The sequence below is a fragment of the Quercus robur genome, chromosome 2 (genome assembly GCF_932294415.1).
Source record: "Quercus robur chromosome 2, dhQueRobu3.1, whole genome shotgun sequence".
In the NCBI taxonomy this organism is placed as follows: domain Eukaryota; kingdom Viridiplantae; phylum Streptophyta; class Magnoliopsida; order Fagales; family Fagaceae; genus Quercus; species Quercus robur.
In genome coordinates, this window is record NC_065535.1 from 17,643,758 (window position 1) to 17,669,080 (window position 25,323).

Sequence of the window (25,323 nt, forward strand, 5' to 3'; positions counted from 1 at the left end):
TCCCACTCTTCTTCTTTACCACTACAGTATTGGCCAACCACTCGGGATAGAAAACTTTCTTGATAGCTCCTACTTTTTTGAACTTTATCACTTCGTCTCTAACAACGTTGGCATGCTCTTTTAACGGGCACCGAGGTGGTTGCTTCTTGGGAGTAACGGATGGGTTAACGTTTAGGTGGTGGTAGATGAAGCTCGGATCAACCCCTAGGGCCTCGTAGGCGTCCCATGCAAACACGTCCATGTTTTATCTAAGAAACCCAATCAATTCTTCTTTCTCTTGGGGAGGTAGTTCTGAGCCGATTTGAAAGAACTTTTCCGGATCAGTGCCAACGGCTACCTTTTCTAGATTTTTGCATTTTACCTCCTCGGCTGACTCATTATCGGGCAATGTTGGGGTGGCTGATTGCTATAAGCCCTTTCTAGTAGAGGCCGATGGCTCAACACTAGGTTGGCGTAGGGGTGTCCAAGGACCCGCATAAACCGACCCGCCCGCCCGAAACCGCCCGAACCGAAGGTCCACGGGCGGCTCCGAATCCAGCTACGGTCGGTCACGGATTGGGAAGAAAACAACCCGAATAGGTCGGTTCGGATCCGGGTTTCAAAATATTTCACCCGGAAAACCCGAACCGACCGAATTATTTATAATAAAAAAAAAAAAAAAAGTAGATTTGACATTTAGACATTTCAGTCTCAGTCTTCCAGTCTCCAGAACAGCCCACTTGCCCAGCCCGAGACTCAAAGCTCACACCTTCCCAACATAAACATCAGCCGTTCATCACAAAATAAAATTTAAAATGAATGGTCCTGATGAGAGTAAGATAGACCTGATATGACCGGTACAGTAGCACAATAATCTATTTTAAACCAACGGCTATAATCTAAGATGAAAAGGAAATCCAACGGTAGGAATTAAATGGGAAGATCTGATATCCCTCAACTAGTCTCTTCAGCCTCCACTCTTCAGTCTCTTCTCTTCAGTTTTCGCTTCATAGACAGACACGAGACACCCCTAAGGCCGCCCCTAATGGACATGGCTTCCCATTCACGCCTCCCCCATCCCTTTTCACTCTTCCTCATCTCTTCACTCTTCATTTCTTCAGTCTCAAACTCTCTGGTCTTTACTTTCTCTCTCAAACTCTCTCAAACTCTCACAATCTCACACTCTATAAAATCTAAACCCTTTCCCCAAATCCGAAGTTCCAAACTCCTATTTCTCCAAAATCCAAATCCAGATTCTAAAGAACAAACCCTAGCCGCCTCGGCCTCCAATGCCGTTACCCAGTCCCCTCTCCGCCTCCAACGCCTAGCGCCACCGCCGCTGTCCACTCCTCTCTCCATAGCTACCGCCGGAGTCATCCCGTGTACTCTCCACTGAGTCAGTAAGGTAATTTTTTTTGTTTCTCATCTTTCTTTTATGTTAATCTCATTGGTTTCATTTGTGATGGAAGTCAAATGTTCAAATCAAATAAACCCAAAGATTCATACTATGAAACCCTAACTAAAAAAAACTTAGAAACCCTAACTACTTAATTTTTGTTCTGTGTTCTTTTCTTTAATCAATTTTGATCCTGTTTTAATTTTATACAGGATTGAAAGCTGACTCCCAAGTATCATTATCTGCCCTCAAGTATGAGCTTGCCATACACCCACGGTTTCCTCATCCCGTGTACTCTTCACTGAGTCAGTAAGGTAATTTTTCTTTGTTTCTCATCTTTCTTTTATGTTAATCTCGTTGGTTTCATTTGTGATGGAAATCAAATGTTCAAATCAAATAAACCCAAAGATTCATACTATGAAACCCTAACTAAAAAAAACTTAGAAACCCTAACTATTTAACTTTTGTTCTGTGTTCTTTTCTTTAATCAATTTTGATCCTATTTTAATTTTATACAGGATTGAAAGCTGATTCCAAGTATCATTATCTGCCCTCAAGTTTGAAACCCATACACCCACGGTTTTCTTCAAGGTATGGTTTTTGCATTCCTTTGTATTTGGTTAAAAAAAAAAATGTAGTGACTGACTGACCAGTGATTGTTCATTTGTTTGATATTTCTTTTTACGAAAGGGGCAGAGTAATTTAAATGATAAATAGAATGTTGAAAGGGAAACTATTGAATGTAACTCATTAGAGTTGTTTTTAAAGTTTTAGAACATTTACCTTGGTTTGTATGAGAAGATTGTTATGATGTGATTAGTAGAATGTTGAAAGGGAAATTATTGAATTTAATTCATGAGAGTTGCACTAATGTGGCTTGCAGATGCTTTTGATTTTGCTTTTCTATTAGTTTGTAGCTTTGTATGTTCTGTATTGCCCAATTTAGACAATGTTTATTTAACATTTTGGTTATAGCATCTTATGAAAGTTTTAGTTTACCTTGCTTTGTATGAGAAGATTGTTATGATGTGATTAGTAGAATGTTGAAAGGGAAACTACTGAATTTAGTTCATGAGAGTTGCATTAATGTGGCTTGCAGATGCTTTTGTTTTTGCTTTTCTATTAGTTTGTAGCTTTGTATGTTCTGTATTGCCCAAATTAGACAAGGTTTATTTAACATTTTGGTCATAGCATCTTATGGAAGTTTTAGTCTACCTTGCTCTGTTTTTAACACATTTAACACCTAGAAGTTGATTATATGAGAAGATTGTTATGATGTGAACAAAGTTGATTTAACATTTTGGTTATAGCATCTTATAGAAGTTTTAGTTTGCTTTGTTTTGTTTTTAACACATTTAACACAAGTTTTAGAACATTTACCTTGCTTTGTATGAGAAGATTGTTATGATGTGATTAGTTTGATGTGATTAGTATTAATTATACTTGTTACTCTAGTTTGCTAATATGTATTTTTGTATTTTTAGGTCATGGAAACCAGCACTAATGAACCCTTTGTCCAAACACCAGCTGCTACAGAAGATGATATTCCCACCCAAGTTGAGGATTCTGCTGCTACCCAAGCTGCTTCCCAAGCTGAAGCAGCTGCTGCTTCTGAGTTGCCCCCAATTCCACCATGCCAAGTGAGTATGACAGCTCCTGTTAGTGGTAGTTGTAGTGGTAGGAAAAAGTCTGTTGTTTGGGGTCACTTTGAAAAAGTAAAGATAGGTGAGGGTGATACTAGTAAGACTAAGGCTATCTGTAATTATTGTCAAAAATCTTATAATGCTGATAGTAAGAGTTGTGGTACCAGTAATTTGTTAGCTCATGTGCCAATATGTCCCAAGAACCCTAATAGAGAAGATGTAGTTAAAGGGCAGAAAACATTAGCTTTTGTACCCAAAAATGATGGAGAAGATGAATTGCACCTTGTGTCAACATCCTTTTCTGTTGAGGCTTGTAGAAAGGCATTGGCTGAAATGGTTATAATTGATGAGTTGCCTTTTAGGTATGTCGAGGGGTATGGGTTTAAGAAATTTGTTAGAACCTTGCAACCTAAGCTTAGATTAAAGGATATCCCATCTCGTCAAACTGTGGCTAGGGATGTGATTGGCATTTATAATAGTGAGAGAGAGAAGCTAAGGAAATCCTTGAAGGGTTGTAGGGTGTGTCTCACTACGGACACATGGACTTCTATTCAAAATTTAAATTATATGTGTCTGACTTGTCACTTTATTGATGATGCTTGGAAATTGCATAAGAGAATTCTAAATTTTTGTCAAGTTGAGGACCACAAGGGGGAGACTATAGGTAGAAAGATTGAGATGTCGTTGCGTGAGTGGGGTATTGATGGGATATTTACCTTGACAGTAGATAATGCTAGCTCAAATTTAACAACAATTAAATTTCTGCAAAGGGTGACTAAAGATTGGAATGGGGCAGTTTTAGGAAATGAGTACATGCACATGAGGTGTTGTGCCCATATCCTAAATCTCATTGTGGGGGAGGGTTTAAAAGAGATAGATGCATCTGTTGCTAAGGTGCGTGAAGCTGTGAGGTATGTGAAGTCCTCACCCAATAGAAGTCAAACTTTTAAGAGTTTTATGGAGAGGTTAGGTATGGAGTCCAAGAGTCTTCTCAGTCTAGATGTACCTACTAGGTGGAACTCGACCTATATCATGTTAGAAACTGCTGAAAAGTTTGAGAAAGTGTTTCTCCGAATGGATTTTGAAGATGATGGTTATTCGTCGTACTTTAGGACCAAGGAAGATAGTGGTGGTTTGGGGTCTCCATGTATGATTGATTTCCAAAATTGTAGGGTGTTTGTGACTTTCTTAAGGCTGTTTTATAATGCAACAAAGAAATTTTCTGGTTCATTGTATGTTACTTCAAATGCCTTCTATGATGAGATCTTTGTTATTCAGGAGAGTATTTCCAATTTAGTTAAATCACAAAACACTCTCTTGAAAAGCACAGCCACAAACATGCAAACTAAGTTTGAGAAGTATTGGGGGGAAGGGGAGAAAATTAATCCTCTTTTGTATGTGGCTGTGGTCTTTGATCCACGAAAAAAATTGAGGTTTTTGAAGTTTTCATTTTCTGAAATTTATGGGAATGCAGTTGCTGAAGTGATGGTTGATAAGGTGAAAGACCTTTTGTTTAAGTTGTATAATTTTTACAATTGTATTCATTCACCAAATGTGCAAGATCAAAGTGGGAGTGAGAGGACAAAATTGGAAACTGATGCTAGTGATCCATATGTTATGGTTCACTCGCGATATGAGCGTTTTTTGCAAGTTGAGCAATCTGTAGGTTGTAGTAATGAGCTTGAGAGGTATTTAGCTGAAAACTGTGATGGTAGAAAGGATGTAAATTTTGAGATATTGGAGTGGTGGAGGGACAATTGTAATAGGTACCAAGTGTTGTCTAAGGTAGTTAAGGATGTGCTGGCTGTGTCAGTTTCCACTGTTGCATCTGAGTCAGCATTTAGCACTGGAGGTCGAATTGTTGATCCATTTCGAAGTGCATTATCTCCTCTTATGGTTCAAAACCTTGTATGTTCACAAAATTGGCTTCAAGCCACAATTCCAATTTCTCATCGCCAATCAAGGGATGATGTTGAGGCATTGGAGGAGGAGTTACTTGACTTAGGTAATATGCTTAACTTCTGAAACTTAGTGTACTAATTTTATTGAATGTCTCATGTATTCAAGCAAAATTTAATCTATTGTGTTTATTTCCTATTATTTTCTAGTTTTAAATCAACAACCAGCAAATACAAGCTCAAGCAAGGGTTCCACTTCAAGCAAACGACCCTTGATTAGCATTGATGATTAATTAGTGACTTGGTATGATTCTGCCTTTATAGCCCCTTACTATTATATACTTGTTTTCCTTACTAGTTGGTCTTGTACTTGGTACTAATGTATTATTTGTTGAATATTTTTTTGTCTATTGTAGGAGGATGGTAATTTATTTTGTAAAGAAGGCAGCATTTTGGAAATATTTTGGAAGCTTTTTGGACATATTGCTTTTCTAACTTGTAACAATACTCAAACTGTCAATACTTATAGAAAAGAAATCTTAGTTCATAGGTTTTCTTTTCTATTAGTTATAGACTTATAAACTATAGAGTAGTCATTCAATGCTTTGGAAAAGCTATTTTTTGGAAATACCTATGGTATTTGATTGTTGTAATTAATTATATAGCTTGGAACTTTGTATAACTAGCAAGCTTTCTGCCTTATGGGTTACTGCCCAAAAAACTTGCAGTGACTGCCTTTATGTTACTAAGTTTATATATCTGTTGGAATATTGCATTATAGGATTAATTGTTGTGATTTATTTTATTGCTGGAAAATTGGAAATATTATTTGTTGTGGACCTTGTGGTTTGCAGGATGTATGGGTGTTGAGCAGTTTACTGCCTAAAGAGTTTATTGTGTTGTTTAGCAGATTATATATTATTTTGTGTGTTTATTTTTTGTTCTTAATGTGGGAAAGATTATGTATTGGGATTGATAGGTGCCTCATGTTCCAGATCACAAGTAACTAAAAAATAAGGGACTTTTTTGGTGTGTTGTGTTGGGCCTTTTGATTTGTCTGATTGATGGCCCAATAGGTCTAGTTTTGATAAGCTGTTTATTGTATTGTTTAACAGATTATATTTTATTTTGTGTGTTTATTTTTTGTTCTTAATGTGGGAAAGATTATGTATTGGGTTCTTGTTCCAGATAATAAGTGACTAAAAAATAAGAGACTTTTATAGGTGTGTTGTGTTGATCACAGGTGATAAAAAGAATAATGTTTTATTTGGGCCTTTTGATTTGTCCTGATTGATGGCCCAATAGGTTTAGTTTTGTTAAGCTGAAAACTCTATTTAAAAATAAATTAAGTAAAAAGGCCCTAAAAGATGTATTTTCTGTAATTTTAACTCTGTCAAAAAGTCCAGCCCAATCTGAGGCCCAGACCCGTGAAACCGATGACTCCGACCCGAACAACCCGATTACCCGATTTATCGGATCCGACCCGAAAATCGGTCGAATACGGATCCCAAATTCAGGAAACCGAATCAATCGGGTCGAGTTCGGTTTGGGCCCAAAACCGACCCGGCCCGACCCGTGGACACCCCTAGGTTGGCGTGAGATGGAAACCACCATGCACTATCTAGCCATGGTCTGATTTCCCACAATCTCTTTGACCTCGCCCTCCAACGGGTATTTCACCTTCTGGTGTAGTGTAAAAGAGACAGCCTCTAGGGCATGGAGTCAAGGTCTAGCCATAATAGCTGTGTAGGATGAATAAGCGTCAACTACAATGAAATCCACCTCCATCACGTCTGAACAGGTCTGTATGGGCAGTCTGATCTGGCCTCTTGGAGTAATGGCCTTTCCCTTGAAACTTACCAAAGGGGAATCGTACGTCGTTAGATCTTCGGGTTTTAAGTTCAGCCCCTTGTACAAGTCGGGGTACATTACTTCCACAGCACTGCCCTGATCTACCAGTACTTTCTTTACATCAAATCATCGTAGGGTTGGATGGTTCCGATCTTATTTTCGTCCGAGAATCCCAGTACAGATGAGGCTTCCTTCTTGGCCTTTTTGGACTCCCGATCGTTATCCTCGGTGGAGAGTCAAGCCACAGATATTACTCTAGAAGGATAAGAGTCAGTCCTTCCCGGAGCAGCAAGGATGACATTTATCGTGCCTATGGGAGGTCTTAAGGATGTGTCTCTACGGGGCTCTTGGTTTGCCTGGCTTTGATGACCACTGGAAGGATGCAAAAGGTGCCTCAGTTTCCTTTCTTGGACCAGCTGATCCAAGTGGTTCCAAAGGTTCCTGTAGTCTTCTGTAGTATGTCCGTGGTCCTAGTGGTACTGACAATACAGACTCTGATTGCACTTCATGGAGTCTCTAGCCATCTTATTCGGCCACTTGAAGAATGGCTCATTCTTGATTTTCTCCAAAACCTGATATACCGGTTCTCTGAATACTACGTTAACCATCTACCTGTTGGCTGATCCGGATTGCCCTGTGAAATCTCTCCTTGGATGGTTATTGTTGTATCGGTCCGACCTGAAATCACTCCTCTTTTGAGGGATAACCTTCTCCTTTCCTTTCCTTTGCAGCTAGTCCTTTTCCACTTTTTTGTATTTGTCAATCCGGTCTATAAGTTGACGTACACTGGTGATAGACTTGCCAGTCAAGGATTTCCTCAAGCCGTGCTCGGTTAGGAGACCGCTTTTAAAAGTGTTGATGGCGACGTCATCAAAGTTGCTGTCCATCTCATTATACATTTCCCAATATCTGTCCGAGTATGTTTTAGAATTTCTCCCTCACGCATGGATAATGACAACAACGAATTCAGAGGCCGAGGAGCCCTACTGTTCGTAATGAAGTGAGAGCCAAAGGCTTGGGTGAGCTGCTTATAGGAATCTATGGAATTAGTCTTCAAACCGTTGAACCACCTCATCGCTATAGATCCTAGGCTAGATGGGAAAGCCTTGCACATCAAAGCTTCGTTCTTGGAGTGGACGGTCATTCTTTGATTAAACTGGCTCACATGCTCTACGGGGTCCATTCGACCATTATAAATGGTGAACGTAGGCTGATGGAACCACCGAGGTAGCCTAGCCCCTTCTATCTTGCGCGTGAAGGGTGACTTAGAGATCTGATCCAGAGTCTTACTCATGACATCATTACCCAGACCCCTACTAGATGGGCCCTTGTGTTTTCGTCTATGATGGTGATCGTCTTCATAAGAGAAGGTTTCGCTTAGAGGAGTTATTGATCTCTGCCTGTAATTGTCGTCCTCTTCATCATTAGAGGATATGTCAGAACTAGAAGGAGACTGCTTCTGTTGTGCATAGCACAGTTTCTTTTTCAAGTCATCTATCTCCAGCTGCATGGCTTGGTTGTTGTTTTGTCTCTGGGATACGCGACTGCCCACTTGGGAGTGGCTTTTGCTCGTCTGGGTGGTATGCACACTCCCCTCTCGATTCCTTTCATTCTCCTGATTTTGTTCATGTTCAAGGCTAGGAAAATTACCCTGTTGCTGGGATCCTACTGGTTCTGTCCGTTGGGGACTTGCTTGGTGTGGGTTTTCTTGGTGTGGACCTGATCCTACCATGTCTAATTTTTGCACTCACTAACACACAAGTTATTCCCACAGACGATGCCAATTGTAGGGACTGGGTTTGAGCACTTTTCCTAAGGGATAAGTGAATTCAAGCCCAGCAAGCCCAATACAATAAATTTGTAGAGAGTGGGTAGAAGGACTACGTTTTAATGAGTGTAACAATGGTTGGAGATGATTTTAAGAATGAATAAGTAAAACAAATATGGATTTGAACAAGCAATTCGATCCTTGGCACTAGTCCGAGGAACTTCAACTTATTATTTCTTGAGTGACAGTGACAATGGTTACAAAGTTAGTTCATATGGCTACAGTGTTTTCTCTGGTAAAATCTCTTATCCCTTTTCTCAGAGCTCCTTCTTCCTTATATACTACTTTCCTCCTTCATCTCCACCATACACGTGCAGGTCAGATCTGCTATTGTCGGTTTTTGTCACATCAACCTCCTCCCAAAGTTCTTAGGTAGTAGCTGTGAGTCTGAAAAACCACTACTCAGGTATCATTTCCACATTAATGCGGCCAGAGTGTTAGTTGTGGAGCATTTAATGTAGAAGCAGCAGCTTTTCCTGGAATTGCTCTACCACTATGCTCCAGTGTGCTTACTTGCTGTACTTATCTTTTTCCTTGGAGTGCTTTGGAAGATTATCTTTGCCGGTAAATCACTTTTCTTCCACCTCGGCTTTGGCTAGCCGAGGACAGAGTTGTCCTTGGCGCGGTTTCCTGGGTTGCCATGATCACCATTGTCTTCTTCATATGCGATTATGAGCCTCGACATGGGCCTCAGGCCCAGTACAAAAGGTGAATGTATATTACTGGGCTCTATGACCCCACAGATACTTTATATAAATTCTTATTTAAATTAAACTCGACTAAAAATTATATATTATAACAATGTCGTGAATAAACATGAACACTTACGTGGAAACATTTTAATTTTCAAGTAGTCAAAAAAAAAATGCTTTCATTATATATATAGACACACACACACATACACAACTATAGATAATAAGAGTTTTGTAGCTTAAATGATATCTCCCCATGTACAAAATGCATAAAATTTTAGAGGGAAAAGAATTCGAGCTGTATGTTGTAACTATCCAAAAAATATAAATATATATATATATATATATTTATAGATGTATCTATCAAGTAACCCATTTAATGGTGGGTTCCAGTTAGCTCAACTGGTAAAGTCTCTGATGGTTGTATAAGAGATCTGGGATTCAATCTCTCGCCTACACCAAAGACTGATTAGTGTCTTGGTCTGATGATAAAGAACAATCATCAAGAGCGGACGCCATAAGTTGAAACTCTCTAAAAAAAAAAAAAAAGTAACCCATTTAATGCATGAGAAAATTAAACAAAATATGACAAATTTTCTATTTAATTATCTTCTAAATATATAATTTGGTAATTATATTGTAGTTATTAATATGGATTAATTATATTGTAGTTATTAATATGGATTTATTATAACATGAAAATTTAATTGCTACTACCAATTTCATAAGATCGAGACATAGAATACGTTGCTCTCTTGAGATGATATATCATATATGCTCTTTGTAATATATTTGATCAATTGATGCAACAAATTCTCCGGATACAACAACTCAAATTAGAATTCCTAATATAGTTCAGACTAGGTGAATACGAAATAGTTGTTATTTTAGTAGCTTTAAAAGAATTAGGGATTAGTTTTCAAAAGAATAAAGAATTAGGGATTACAAATTTGGAGGATAAAGTTGAAAAAAAATAAAACTTTATAAGACCAAAATGTGAATTGACCAAAACTTAGAGGGTGTAAAATAATGTTTAGCCTAGATTTATATAAACTTAACCAAGATTAGCAACTCCAAGAAAATCACACGTCATAAAAACCGGCGGATCTTACTTCAAATGCAAGGCACCCGGCGAAGATTGGAATCTCCTGATGGGGACCATCAAGGGCACTTTTTAACTGGACGAAACTACCCTTCCTCTCGTCTGTCCTTGTCGATTCTTGTGATTTTCAAGCTTATAAAATCACGCTAACATCTACATCTAGCTACGGGATAAGAAAGCTGTTCTGCTCTCAATTCTTACCTTTTATTCATGATTAAAATATGTAAACAAGTTTCTAAGAGCCTGTTTGGCCAACCATTTTTCATTACTCAATTTTTATCACTCATAACTCATAACTCATTACTCAATTTTTCACACCCGTTTGGCATCATCATCCAATTTTCATCACTCAATATTTTTCACACTATTTGTGAGCCCATACCTGTCAGCCGGTGTAACTTTTTTTTTTTTGGTTTTTAGTACCCAAACTCATCGAAGCTAAAAAAAAAAAAAAAAAAACCCCAGAACTGAAGACCGATCAAGTGAAAAAAAAAAAAAAAAAAAGTCAAAATGTGGTCAAAAGTTGCGGCTGTGGGTCCCTCCATGTGTGTTTATTTACAAAAATGCCATTGAGTTATGAGTTATGGAAATTGAAAACAACTTTTGATTGTTTTCAGTTTCCATAACTCATAAGTCAAAAATCAGAGAATTGAGTGATGGAAATAGAGTTATCGTTTGGCCAAACAACCTTTTTGTTATGGGTCCCACCATTTTTGAGTTATGAGTTATGGAAACTGAGAATTGAGTTATCAAATTTGGTTGGCCAAACAGCCTCTAAGATTTCCATAATTGTCAAATATAAAGTGTTTGGTTAATGATAGCATAATCATATGACATGAGCCGAGCCACGTGTCTGGAATATTTTGATTTTTGTCCAAATCTACAAACGTTTAAATTAAATCAAGGGAAATGCTAACGAGTGCCCTATGAGCACTTGTTAAGAATCCAATTAAAGAAAATTTTTATGAGAAAAGAAAAAAAAGCAATTAATGTTTTAACAGCTTTTTTCATTTCTCATAAAAGTCGTGTCAAATTTTTTTTTAATTAGATTCTTAACCAATATCCTAAGGGCACTCGTTAGTAGGACCCTTAAATCAAAATTATTGGCTAAGTTTGTGGTTGGCTCCAGTTTAAAAAGTCAACTTATTTTATTATTCAGTTTATTTTTGCTACTATTTATGGATCCCACTGCATTTTTTGATACTATTTATGAGTTTCACTGTACTATTTCAGTTAACTTTTATCTTTATTTATAGTACTTTTAGCAAAAAGTTTTCAATTTTAAGCTTTTAGCTAGATAAATGAATCCCAAACAAACCTTAAACCTTTTAGTCTTTTACTATTTCTTTCAATTTAAAAATGGATGCAGATCAGTTCGAACTTAAAAAATAAAAATAAATGCTGAGTTTGCGTTGCTTCTAGTAATTGCTTGACAACTTTAACAATGTATTAACTATAATTATTTATATTAGGCAATACTTTTTTTTGAAGCTTATATTAGGCAATACTTGTTTACCTATTCCTGGTTCTCATCAATTTCAAGATATCAAATTAGATCCAGACACTAGGCTTATTAAAAAAAAAAAAAAACTTTAGCCTATTATATTCTTGTCAAGGTTCTAGATTAAATTTTCCATGGGTGTATAATTTAAGGTGTTAGAAGCGATTTTAATTTTTCATAAAAATAGAAAAAAAAAAAACTAATAATCTTGGATTATTTGCATCTTTACTGTTATGTTAGGTATGAGTACCTGTCAAAAAAAAAAAAAGGGTATGAGTTGGATGTTGACTTTATAATCAAAAGATGCTTACCTCATTCTTCTCCTCCTCTTCTCAAAAAAGAGAAAACAAGACAACTGCCTGCCAAGCTATCTTAAGAGTTAGCTTCATCTAAACATTTTATTTTCCGGAAAAGAGTATATAACGTAGTTTAATACTTTAATCTCCTCCAATTAAAAAAAGAGAGAGAATATGATAGTAGCTACTAGTACTCACTTGTTTCCATCAAAAGTATAATAATTAATTAATGAGATGTGCTATGTTCACAATATTTTTACAATAAATTATAGGTGGTTAATTGTTATTGGTTCAAATTTAAATATAACATTAAAATTACTTTTTTACTCTAGCAATAACTATCAGTAATAACCTATTATTTAAAATTTGTTATTAAAGTATTGAGCACATATTATTTCACTTGATTAATCTCTTTGGCCAAAAATAAAAGAAAAGAAATGAAAGTGACACAGCAAGATGCGGATTCGCCACTCCTCACTTTGAACTAAACAAGAAAAAGTCAAAAAAAAAAAAAAAAAAAAAGCAAACAAAAAAGGAAAGGTCACTCAAGCTTACCGTTTGGTTTTTCCATAGACGTTGCAACTTCCAATTAATAAAAACGTGTATTTTAAATTAAAATTTTTGAAAGAAAAAACAAAATTTCTGTACTGGTAGGGGTGACGTGTCGAATACGATATAAAAGTTTCGCCATTTTTGAGTCATTAGTCTACAAACCCATTAGGGCGGGAACCCAAAAAATTTCACCTAAAACAAACAAATGCCCGTAAGTTCTTCTCTCTTTCTTTCTCTCTCTCCTTTTTATTTTTGTTTGTCGCTCTCTGTTCTATTTTAGGGTTTTCAAATTTCAATTTCAAAACCCTCCCCTTTTGTTTTGCGAAAATTCTAGGGTTTCATTCACCTTCACCACGCTCATTCTCACACAGGAACCGAAGATGAGTGTCCGCAAGGGCTCAAAGGTTTGGGCCGAGGACAGAGATTTCGCTTGGGTACCGGCCGAGGTCCTCGGCTCCGTTGGCAATCAAGTCCAAATCGTTACCTCTTCGGGAAAGAAGGTGAAAAACGAAAAACCAATCTTGTCCTTTTTCTCTGTGTGTAAATTTTGACTTTTTTTTTTTTGTTGGTTTGTTTAGGTATTGGTTTCGCCGGCGAAATTGTTTCCGAGAGATGCGGATGAGGAAGATCATGTTGGAGTGGACGATATGACCAAGTTGGCGTATTTGAATGAGCCTGGTGTGCTTTACAATCTTCAGAGGAGATATGCTCTCAATGATATATATGTGAGTCAAAAAGTCATTTTAAAATTTTTTTGTTGTGGTGTGTGATTATGGGGGATTGTTTAGTTTAACGGCCAATTGTGGACTAAATCATGTTGTTTTGAGTGGATTTTTTTTTGTCTTTAGTGGTTAATTAGATTCTGATTCTGTGTTTGGATTCAAGTTCTTTAAGCTAATGTGACAAAAAAGAATGGGATAATTTGAAACTGTGTTGGGGTAAGAAGTCAAACTGGGGAGTGGGGGGCCTTGAGCATTGCACTCTGTGTTGGTATCTGATATCAAAAATGGGCATTTCCTTTTTTGTGAGTTGGGGTTATGCCGAAGTCAAATAAATCAGAAGTTAAAGCTGGCAAATGTGTTAGTTATTATAGTTTGTTCTCTGGAGTTGGTTATAATGATGCTCATGTCCTTGAATTCTTCGAGTTAATGCAACGGATCACTAATTTTTCATTTATTTATTTTTAAATGGAAACAGAATTTTAAATTATTTTTTGGATAATTCGGTAGTTGGGGGAGGACGAGTTTGAAACCTGGACGTCTGTTGGAGACACTAGGAGGTGCCATTGTGCTAGTTGAACTACAAGGCTCTTGGTGGGAAACAAATTTTTATTAGTCAAATCAAGGGTATAAATTCTGACTGTGCATGCCAAGCTGGTATTAATTTTGGGATTATGGCCATCCATGCATGGAAAGAAGTTATTAGTGGTCGAATTTGTTACACATAGATAAAATGTAAATGCCGTATTGCCTGAATAAGAGTTCCTTTGGTGGCTGTTTCGCTCAATCACGCTTAGTCATCTTAATAGTTATGACGTGGTTGCCATAGGTAGCCAGCTCTTCTAATACATTGTTTAAAAAAAAAAGGTCACACCTGATGCACAAAGCTCCCACTTTTGTTGGGTCTGGGAGAGGTCACACCCATCCCACCAAGTTTTAAAAATGAAAAATTTTAAATCTAATTGCCAGGGATGGCCTTTTGTGCTTCCAGATTGGTGCATGACTCAATAGTTAGATGACATTGAAAATTGAATTTCTTTCAAGTTGCATTCTTCTACTGCAGGATTAGTAGATCTGTATCCTTTTAAAACATAGTTTACCTCCTAATGAGAATTGAGATCCTAGCATGGGTGTCTCATCATTGAGACTTGCTTGTTCCTTGTGGAGTGCCTCAAATAAAATAGAGAAAGAGAGGGATTTTATTTTTTGGTCTCTCTTACAATTCAAAATAAGAGAAAAAAGTTACTATTGCTTACTCTTTTTTCCTTAGCACCAGTCTTCTTTCTTGAGGAACAAAGAAAAAAGCGACTAAGTTCAGGTCTAGCACTGAGGCTGAATATTAAACTCTCTCTCCATCACTGCATCTGATCCTTTCCAAGGCTGAATATCAAAATCTCTTGTGCGGATGTCAATGGATTTAGTGATTGAATGCCATTAGACAGAATTTCTCAATATTAGAGAGCTGTTCCGAGGTGCCAACCGTGTATAGTGCATGTAAGGGTTGCTGGCTTATTAAAAAGCATGCCATGTGCTTGTCCAGGCTATGCAGAGACTCATATACTACTTGATAGCCTACCAAGTGGTAGATGGACCCATTACATTTGTATTAAGTACAATAATATGGTCACTAGAATAGGAGCCTTTAAAGAGAGTTTTTATTTTTTTGGGGGGGGGGGGGGGTTAATAATAAATTTTTATTATCTGTTTTTGATAAGCAGTATAATTTATTAATAAAAAAATGTTAAGACAGGTTCATGATGATGAGCACTTTGTAAATTAAAATAATTGCAAAAAAATTGTACAAAAAGAACGTGATTCTCTAAAATTTAGTAGTGGTACTGCCGGTGAGACCACATGTACAGTACCAATCAAACAAAGTTCGAATTACCAAGACTTCAAGCTGGTTCTTTGATGTGACCGTATCCTCAAAAGTATGATAATTGTGCTCCTTTCACAATAGCCACATCAAACATAATGGTTCAAAGTTTCAAATCGCTGAAAATTGCTTCCCAAACCAATTTCTTCGCCCAGATAAAAGATAAACTGCCCTCATTGGCAACACCCAAGCGAGCCCAAACATTCTAAAAACCAAGCTCCATGTGGAGCAAATCACGGGTATTCACATATTGGTCAAATGTGCATGTCGTTTTAAAGCAGCACGCCACGGGAAGAAACCATATTCTACATCTACTAAATGCTCGTATGCTATTTTCCCCCACTTAATATTGCCTTGATTCTTGTGTTCTCAATTTTCATATTTAGTAGGGTTTTAAATGACTGCTAACTAGTCTGCAACTTGATATATTTCTGTAAATGCCATAATTGTCATGCTGTAAATTCACATGGAATAATGGGAGTTTTAGTTTTATTGATTCTTAACATAAACTTCTGGGATATTGAATTGACACACGAATTATTATCTTTTGTCTCTGATAGACATATACGGGAAGCATTTTGATAGCTGTGAACCCATTCACAAAGCTTCCGCACCTGTATGATGTCCACATGATGGAGCAGTATAAAGGAGCTCCATTTGGAGAGCTAAGTCCCCATGTTTTTGCTGTGGCTGATGCGTCATATAGGTTTGTTACTATCAAATGTTGTATAAGTTGTGCATATACATTATGCTATTCCATGTTTAGTGATTTTCTTTGGATTTTTGTTATAGAGCAATGATGGATGATGGTCGAAGCCAATCTATACTGGTCAGTGGAGAAAGTGGGGCTGGGAAGACTGAGACAACAAAATTGATTATGCAGTATCTTACTTATGTTGGTGGCCGTGCTGCTGGTGATGACAGAACAGTTGAGCAGCAAGTTCTTGAAGTAAGAGTTTTCATGGAGTCAATCTAATTACCTAATATAGCCACAATATGTACAATATTCATTAGATATAGGTGTTATTTTTATTATTTGGTTAGTTGATAGAGCAGAATACTTTTGGTCACCACATAAACAAAAGTTGGTAGCTAAGAAGATATTGTTTAGGTTGATAATTAGGGACTTTGTTCAGGATGGACCACTTGGCCTACAACTTGAATTGAATATGGAAAAAAGCTTAGATCCTGTTTGTTTGTGATAATGGACTTGCCAAGTTTTATTTTCTTTTACGTTATTGAAATTGTTGTGTTTAAAATTTTGCTATCGACTGTGCTGACTCTGGTTTCTGCATGATTCAGTCAAACCCACTTTTGGAGGCATTTGGTAATGCGAGGACCATTAGAAATGACAATTCAAGGTGGGTTTTATATATATTTTTCTCAATTTCAGTAATAATGCTCAATTATTCGACGAAGTTAAATTGCTTGCCATCATGTGGTTTTTGCCTTCTCCCTTCTCCACCCCAAAAAATCTAAGAAATTAGCTTGGTATTTCATTATTTACCCTTGTGCTGTTATACTTATTAATTAATTAATTTATTGATATACATTTGGCCATGGTGTTGCATTGTGACTGATATGCTATATATATGGTAGAATATCTCTTTATAACCATAACAGTAGATTTTTTGATAATAACTAATTTTGTTAAATCTTGAAAGATGCCAAGTAAGTGTAACCCTAGATTGTTACACATGACAGTGGATGGCATGTCAGATATATAAGCAACCAAAACCATCTTCAGTAAATTATTTTTTCTAGTAGGAAATTATGAAAATTATAGTAATTGGGTTATTTTCATTGACTTATTATTAGTCTTATGAATAGACGTGTCAACTTTAAACACATACTAAAAAAGCAATTAAGAAATTTATTTATTAGGTTATTGATGAGAGAGACGGAGAGCAAATAATTAAAAAAAAGACTTAAATATGCTTTTGGTTCTCATCTTTTAGGGATGTTTTCATTTTGGTCCTCAACAAATTTAGTGTTTCATGTTTGTCCTTGAACATTTTTTAACAAAGTTTCATTCTCGTCCTTCCCATCATATAGTTGATAGGAATTGCTGACATCACTAACATAATACTTATGTCACTTAATCATAAAAAGGGAAAATTATATTTTAAACCCTATAATTTAGGGGTTTAATATTTTATTCCTTGTAGTTTTAAAAGTAACAAATTAAATCATGTGGTTTCAAAACGTAACAATTAAACCTCACCTATTGTGTTTGTGGCTTAACAATATCGATTGGTGGTTTAATATGTTACTTTTTGATACCTCAAGGTTTGATTTATTAATTTTGAAATTATAGGGTTTAAAATTTGTTACTTTTTATTTAAAATTATCCAAAGGGTAGTTTCTTTATTTAGACAGCGGCTTTGGGGAAAATTTCAACCATTGATAATTTAAAAAGACGAAAAGTGGTGGTGGTAGTGGATTGGACTTGTATGTGCAAGAGGAATGGGGAGACCACTGACCACTTACTCCTACACTGCCTAGTATATCTCAAGAGCCTTGGAATATGGTGTGTTCACTATTTTGGGTTCATTGGGTCATGTTATGTAGTGTTGTGGAACTTTTGGCAAGTTGGTCAAACAAGTTCAACAGACTTAGATCTAAGGTGCTTTGGAGAATGATCCCTCATTGTCTTATGTGGGTCATTTGGAGGGAAATGAATACACGTACCTTTGACAGAATGAATAATCAATTCATGAGTTTTTTCATAATTTGTTTGATTGGGCAAATGCTATGGGTGTTTTTACTTTTATTTTTTTTACCTGATATGCTTGATTTTTGTACTTTCATCGTTACTTAGTTTTTTCCCCTATTCTTCTAGCACACGGCCTGTGCGCTTTTTTTTCCCTATGTATTTTCTCTTCTATTTTCAATGAAGTTTATTACTTATCAATTTTTTATTTATTTTTTATTATTTTTTTATATACTTTAAAAAGTTTTAGGGTTTAATTTGTTACGCACTCAAAAAAAAAAAAAAATCGTAAAAAAGATAATTTGGCATTAAAAAAGGCTAAATCAATATTTTAATGAAAAACAACAATCAGCTAAAAAAAACCTACAAAAACGCCACATAGAACCCGTCTCAAAAACAGCCCCTGTGAAACCAACTTTAAGTTGAGCCATATCCAATTCTCACCCAAACATCGCCCTTTAATCCCAATTTGCTGCTGCTTCAGCCCAATGGTTTCTCTCTCTACAGGCTCTCATGGTTACTCACCTCTTTCATTACATTGAAATCCATTGAGCTGGAGTTTTGAACATTGCACATACCTCTCTCTCTTTCATTGCTATACATTTCTCTTCCCTCCATGCGCATCTCTCTACTCCAAGTTGCACAACGTGATCTTCACCAATCTTGATGACTTTTAGTTTTAGCTGAACTGCTTTAATTCTCTTAGATTCTCCTTCATGGTTATGATACTCTATTGAGATCTATGTCAAAACTGAGAAAATTGACCGACCACCCTAGTGAATTCGACCACACCAGGTAGAAAGCCTCCAACAGTGCAGTTGGGTTCGCCATTTTCTAAAACTGAAGGGATTGCCTAGATGGTTTGAACTCCCACAAAACTATCCAAACCTATCGACAATCACCCCCAGGATTGTATTTACTACCTTAGTTGTAAATTTCCAAGTCTTGAGGCTAAATAACCGTGTTTAATGAGGGGATTGAGGTTGGTGTGATAGAGTGTGACATGCACAGAGAGAGAGAGAGAGAGAGGGTGTGTGTGTTGGTTGCCAAGAAAGTCAAGGAAAAGAAATGAAAGTGAATATTTTGATAAATAAGAATTTTTATTACAATAAATGGAATGCACCAAGTACAAGGTACATCTACTAGATTTATATCAAACAAAGCTCTAAAATTACAATGATCTTTAAATTCTAGAAGTTGGAGAGAGAATAATTCCTGATGCAGTCATCCATTTACACAAGGTTCCAGGGAATTGCAATTTTGTCTTAAATTGTCCTTTCACATCCCTCAGTTTCTAGCATGTCTTTCTCGGCATAGGCACCACATGAATGAGGGATGGCTTTTCAAATCTTATTGTTCCAATGTCTCCCAAATTCTGCATTGCTAGCAACCAAGTAATCTGTAATCCCCAGAGACATCACTCATTAAACCCCAAATAAAGCTAAACCATATCCCACAGCTCTCTGGTAAGAGGGCAATGAAGAAGCAAATGATCAATTGTCTCCAAAATAATGTTTCTCCTCCTCAGGTTATCCACAATCAAGATTTTCCCCATAGGCGTTGTCCGGAGGATATCTGAAATCAATATACCTGCAGATCTTTTTGTTTCCTCACTTTCGGTAATATTAATGATTGTTCGGCCATGTTGTGGCTTTAAATTCCTTTTCATCATGTGGTTTTTGCCTTCTCCATCTCTGAGAATCTAAGAAATTAGCATGATATTTCATTATTTACTCTTGTGCTGTGATATGATCACGAGAGTATCTTTTTAATCAATTAATTTATTGATATGCATCTGATGCGTTACATTGTGATTGCTATGCTTTATATGTTAGAGTATCTTTCTTTTTATATTTATTGATTACTTAATTATGGTAATTGTTTTGTTGAGGAATGTATGTTACATAATTAGTGCATTACTTTTAAGAGATGGGACCTGTTGGGTTCGGACATTTTGTTTTATATTTTTGGTATATAACATTAATATTTATGTATGCCATACGCTATTTGGTCACATTGATAACTGATGTTTTTCACTAAAATAGTGGAAACCATAATGGTTATGATAATATGGCATAGTTTTTATAATGCAAGTTTTCCATATAACAATAGCCGTTCATTTGTTTTTTGATAATTATTTTGTTAAAAGAAGCCAAGAGGCCTAGTTGCTTACACACGACAGTGGATGGCATTTGTCAGATATATAATCCATCAAAACCAGTCTTTAGTAAGTTATTTTTTAAAAAGGAAATTATGAAAATTATAGCTTTGTTATAACTTTTGGAACAATTTGGACGGCTGATGTATCCATCCCTTACTGTTTCCTCTGCCTGGGAAATATGATAAAAAGTACTTATTTTTTGAGATTTTTGTATGGGAAAATGACCTCATATGCAGCCACTTTCTCAAAGAATTTTGGGCCCCACACACCTGTTGGCTCCACATGCTGTGAGAGGGTGGCTGCATACAGTTGCTCCATGGGGTACCATACCACTATTTAAGCACTATCTTTTTTCTTTTTCTTTTTCTTTTGGATTTCTGTTTTATGTATAGTTGTACTGAAATTATTTTATGTTAAGATGGATGAGACCGTTCAAAGGTGGGAGTGACTTTTTTTGAGGAGAAGATGAGTCATGAGAGAGTCTCTTAGGTTGGTCTGGCCATGCATCACAATGACCAATTAATACATCGACGAGAGAGTAATTTAATTTAAGTCGATAGCGTGAATAGAGGCAGAGAGAGGCCTAAATTAACTTATAAAAGTATTGAGGAAGGATATATTAATTAGAGAGGTGATAAGGAGTATGATATTGGATAGGAAACTATTGTGGGGAAGAATATATGTGAAAACACCTATTAGTTAACTTAGGATTCATAGGCTGTAGTTGAGTTAGGTTAAATGTAATAATTACGTGTAAAAAATATGCTCATAAGTCAAACACAAAAAGCTTGAATGAACAAGTGGGTGAAAACTGAAAATTCTGTGATAAGTAAAAGAACGGGAAGTCAGATTTAATATACTAGAGAGAGAAGGCATAGGAATGAGGATCAGCTAAAGATTAATATCTAAAGGAGTAAGCTGTTGGTGTAAATGGAAAGGACATGTATGATATGTCATTATAATTCAAACTTATCTTGACTTACGAGATTAGCAGGTAATTAGTTTATCTGCATGTTGAGTCTAGCTAGAATTTCTTTTATATATATATAAAGTCTAGCTAGACTATTGGATTTACTTATCACTTATCCAAAAAAAAAAAATTGGATTCAGCAATAATTTTGGAATAAAATAAATCAATTATGTGGATGATCTTACATTAAATATGGTTTTGTAATAACCTTTAATCTATTGGCACATTTCTTGTTGGAATAGTAGTTAAATGGTTAAATTTACCCTTTCCTAAAGGTTTAAGCTTTTGGGACTAGTGGTCATGTATAGTGGAATTAGAGCAGGTGGTTTTTGTTTAAACCTTGTGTCCTCTACCTCCCATCTAAAAAGATAAAATCCCACATGTTAGGTCCCACTTATTTATTTTTAGTTTTTGATAAGTAATTTTAGGCCCCACTTATTAAGAGGGAGTGTGTTAGAGTAATAGCTAAATGATTAAATTCAGCATTTCCTAAAAGCTTAATCTTTTGGGACAAGTGATAATTTTTTAGTTCTCAGTCATTTAACTTCCATCCATACTAATTATTTCATCCTTTATTTTTGTTTATTTTTCATGTCAGTCGATTTGGCAAGTTTGTTGAAATCCAGTTTGATGCAAGCGGTAGAATATCCGGTGCAGCAATCAGGACATACCTTTTGGAACGGTCCCGTGTTGTTAAGATAACAGATCCTGAAAGGAATTATCATTGCTTCTATCAGTTGTGTGCTTCTGGAGTGGTAATCTCTCTCTCTCTCTCTTGTATTGTCTTTATTTATTTATATGCAAATGTTAATATTGTGTGTTGAAGTGTGCTTGGTGTTGCTTAAGGCTTTGTTGAGTTGTATTGTGATGCTTTTATCATATGTACTTAAGTCATGGACATTGTTTTTGAGATTTATTTGTGTCCAGGATGCTGAGAAGTACAAGTTAGATCATCCAAGCCACTTCCACTACTTAAATCAAAGCAGGAGGTATGAACTAGATGGTGTGAGCAGTTTGGAGGAATACTTGAAGACAAGGAGGGCTATGGACATTGTTGGTATAAGTGATGAAGAACAGGTTTTAAAAACTTTACATAGCATGGTTTCTATGATTGCATAGCCTTTTCCATTTGAGACTCTCGTGCGTGTTGTTGTTTCTGTACTTAATTCTCATCCCACAATCTCCAATATCAGGAAGCTATATTTCGCACATTGGCTGCAATTCTACATTTAGGAAATATTGAATTTTCTCCAGGCAAAGAGCATGACTCTTCAGTTATTAAGGATCAGAAATCTAGCTTTCATATGCGGATGGCTGCTGATCTTTTCAGGTTGGTGATTTACAAAATCGTTTGGCATTTTGTCTTGTTTGCTTCAATGTTGAGCAGGCTGAATATTTAATTCCAGTTCCATGATTCGTCCTTCATAATGTTTATGGATCTTTTCTTTTTATAATTTGTTGAGGGATGTTTTTAGCAGAATGTACAGAATGTAGACCATGTAAAAATGTGGAGAGGTTTGGAATTGAATTGTTAAATTGTTTCCTCGATAAGCATCGAACCCCAATATTTTGAATCAAGGAGTATTGATTTGAGCCTACAATCATGACCAAGCTAACTGTTTGATTATAGAAGTGCGTTGCAATTGTCATACGATATGGATGGATTTCATTCCGTAGTTGTATGCTGACATTTTTTATGGAGTAAGAAATGAATAAGTTAGTTATTATGTGGATCACATTATTATTATTTTATTTTGGGTTATGAACAAGCTGACCCAAACTGAGTTGGTGGCTAGGCTATTTTTTTTCTTGTCATGCAATAACTGTATGGAGCTTAATTGCTGCTTTTGGTCTTAATTATCTGATGGCTAATCTTCTCTAATCAGGTGTGATGAGAAACTATTGCTGGCAACACTTAGTACTCGGTCAATACAAACTCGTGAAGGAATTATTGTTAAAGCTCTTGACTGTTCTGCTGCCATTGCTAGTCGGGATGCATTGGCAAAAACGATTTATTCTCGGCTGTTTGATTGGTATGCTTATATTCACTTCACTATCAAGAACCTTTTTATTTATTTATTTTATGCATATATTTTTTGGGCATTGAAATTTTTTTATTGATTTTGATATTTCTTTCAGGCTTGTTGATAAGATCAATAGGTCTGTCGGGCAAGATCTGAATTCTCGAGTGCAAATTGGAGTCTTGGACATCTACGGGTTTGAATGCTTCAAGAATAACAGGTGAACTTTGTTTAATTTGTTTTCTTGTAACATTTACAGCTTATTTGTTAGTACATCTTAATTTACTGAATGCCAATATGTTCTTTGATTGGCTTGGTCTCTTAAAATTTGCTTTAAGATGTAGAAACTGTAGTAACACCTATTGGACTCAGCTGTCAGTGAAACTTGTCTCTAGGATCTTGTTTTTGTGGTTTACTTTATATTGTTGTTTGCATTATGCTTGACATGCAAATCATAGCATTGGCTTCCATTTTTTGGCCCTTAGTATTGTTACTGGCTACATATTTTTATAGGGAAATAAAAATTTAATCTCCTGTGGTTAACCATTAACCCTTATCCCTTATCCCAATTTAGTGCGCATCTTTTCAAATTTTACACTACCCTTAAGTCTGGACTATACTAAAATTATTAGGGTTTTAATCCAAAATAAGATTTTGGAAGGCAACCAGGACCCCTTGGGCATATGGGAAGGAGGTCTCAAGGATGAGAACAATGATATAGAAGAAGAAAACTCCTTTCATGATGCTGGACCCATAGAATGTGCTGCATGAGGCAAATTGGAGGATTTATTGGGGTGTGCAGTTGAATTGAGGGACTATCCTGAAGAGTATAGTCAAGGAAAGGAGATTGGGCTTGTTGAAGATGGTCATATGCATAAAAGATGAGCCCATAAGCCACACTGTGGATGGGGCTTTCTCTGTTCAAGCGTAAGAGGCTGTTGATTTTATATTAGGCAATCATTCAACCTTACAACTAGCGTAGTCTTTTTTATTGGTCTCGGTGTTGGGTTTTTACAGATTGTTCTTCTCTACTACAGTTTTTTTTCTTCTCTTAGTTTAGTCTCTCTCTTTGTTTTCTGTTTGTGCTTTGCTGTGTTCATCCTCATGAACACATTGTATGTTTCTTTTAAATTTTTTCATCACTAATAGTACTCATATTACCTATCAAAAAATAAAAATAAAAATAGTGGCCTTGGATCCATATCTGAAGCATTGTGAAATATATTTAAAACAAAACAAAACTATGGGCAGTTTTGGTATACTAAATGAAAATTACATTAGGAATGGTAATATGTATTACTGGGAATAGAAGATGATGTAATGAAATAATTATTACAATTGATATATTTGGTTGTAAAATAGGAATAAAAGTCCAAATTTGTATTTACGAAGTATTTTATTTATACAATTATATTTACACTTGATGTGGGAAATAATTATCTTGAAAAACGAATATTTTTTTTGATAAGTTAAAAATGAATATTTTGAAAGTTGGCTTTATTGCTTATTTTTCAAATCAATTCGGATAGCAAAATTTAGAAAAAAATAAGTAGATTTTTTTCCCTCATCCTTGTGTGTGTAGGGGGGCTCCATATGTTTGCTGTTATTGTGCAATATAGTTTTACTGAGGTTTATAACTGAAACTTTTAAAGAATTTTTATATCTTTTTTTGTGATGATTAAATGGTGGTTGATTTTAGATGCTTTGATTTTATCTGTGTTTGAGTTGGATGGTGTTTATGCATTTCACATCTTAGTTGTCTTGGGAGAGTCACTCGTGGGCCGCCTGTCTCATGATGAAAATTTCATACATTGGATCATCAATTTTGAAGATTACTCTATGCTCTCTCTCTCTCTCTCTCTCTCTCTCTCTCTTTTAATTTTTAATTTTTAATTTTTATTTTATTTTATATATCTTCATCTCCACACTCCCTCCAATCAATTGATTTACATTTTTATTCCACAGTTTTGAGCAATTTTGCATTAATTTTGCAAATGAAAAGCTGCAGCAACATTTCAACGAGGTGCGTAATGATCTTCTGAGACGTGATTTCACACATGCATATAGATTCAACTGGTTCTATAGGAGCAAGAGTGTGATATTATGTTTTGCTAACTTCTTCCTT

The 25,323-nt window shown here is 35.9% G+C and overlaps 1 protein-coding gene and 1 long non-coding RNA gene across 4 annotated transcripts in view; both read left to right on the forward strand.

The window, feature by feature from the left end:
- Nucleotides 1-1,595: 1,595 nt before the first annotated feature.
- LOC126712720 (uncharacterized) lies at nucleotides 1,596-3,048 on the forward strand. The gene is made up of 3 exons (XR_007651150.1): nucleotides 1,596-1,689; nucleotides 1,894-1,966; nucleotides 2,860-3,048. It is a non-coding gene; the product is annotated as an uncharacterized LOC126712720 (long non-coding RNA).
- A 9,746-nt stretch (nucleotides 3,049-12,794) lies between these two features.
- Nucleotides 12,795-25,323, forward strand: part of LOC126712722 (myosin-15) — a 30,204-nt gene continuing 17,675 nt past the window's right edge. Inside the window, exons 1-12 of one of the 3 annotated variants that reach the window (XM_050412168.1) lie at nucleotides 12,795-12,949; nucleotides 13,110-13,238; nucleotides 13,317-13,463; nucleotides 15,894-16,039; nucleotides 16,126-16,282; nucleotides 16,636-16,694; nucleotides 21,776-21,932; nucleotides 22,105-22,254; nucleotides 22,371-22,507; nucleotides 23,064-23,210; nucleotides 23,317-23,418; nucleotides 25,164-25,221. In XM_050412168.1, coding sequence (XP_050268125.1) covers nucleotides 12,944-12,949; nucleotides 13,110-13,238; nucleotides 13,317-13,463; nucleotides 15,894-16,039; nucleotides 16,126-16,282; nucleotides 16,636-16,694; nucleotides 21,776-21,932; nucleotides 22,105-22,254; nucleotides 22,371-22,507; nucleotides 23,064-23,210; nucleotides 23,317-23,418; nucleotides 25,164-25,221 — 1,395 coding nt within the window. In that variant the 5' untranslated portion in view covers nucleotides 12,795-12,943. Of the gene's footprint in view, nucleotides 12,950-13,072; nucleotides 13,239-13,316; nucleotides 13,464-15,893; nucleotides 16,040-16,125; nucleotides 16,283-16,635; nucleotides 16,695-21,775; nucleotides 21,933-22,104; nucleotides 22,255-22,370; nucleotides 22,508-23,063; nucleotides 23,211-23,316; nucleotides 23,419-25,163; nucleotides 25,222-25,323 lie in introns of all 3 variants that reach the window. The other 2 variants (XM_050412166.1, XM_050412167.1) reach the window with 2 other exon arrangements.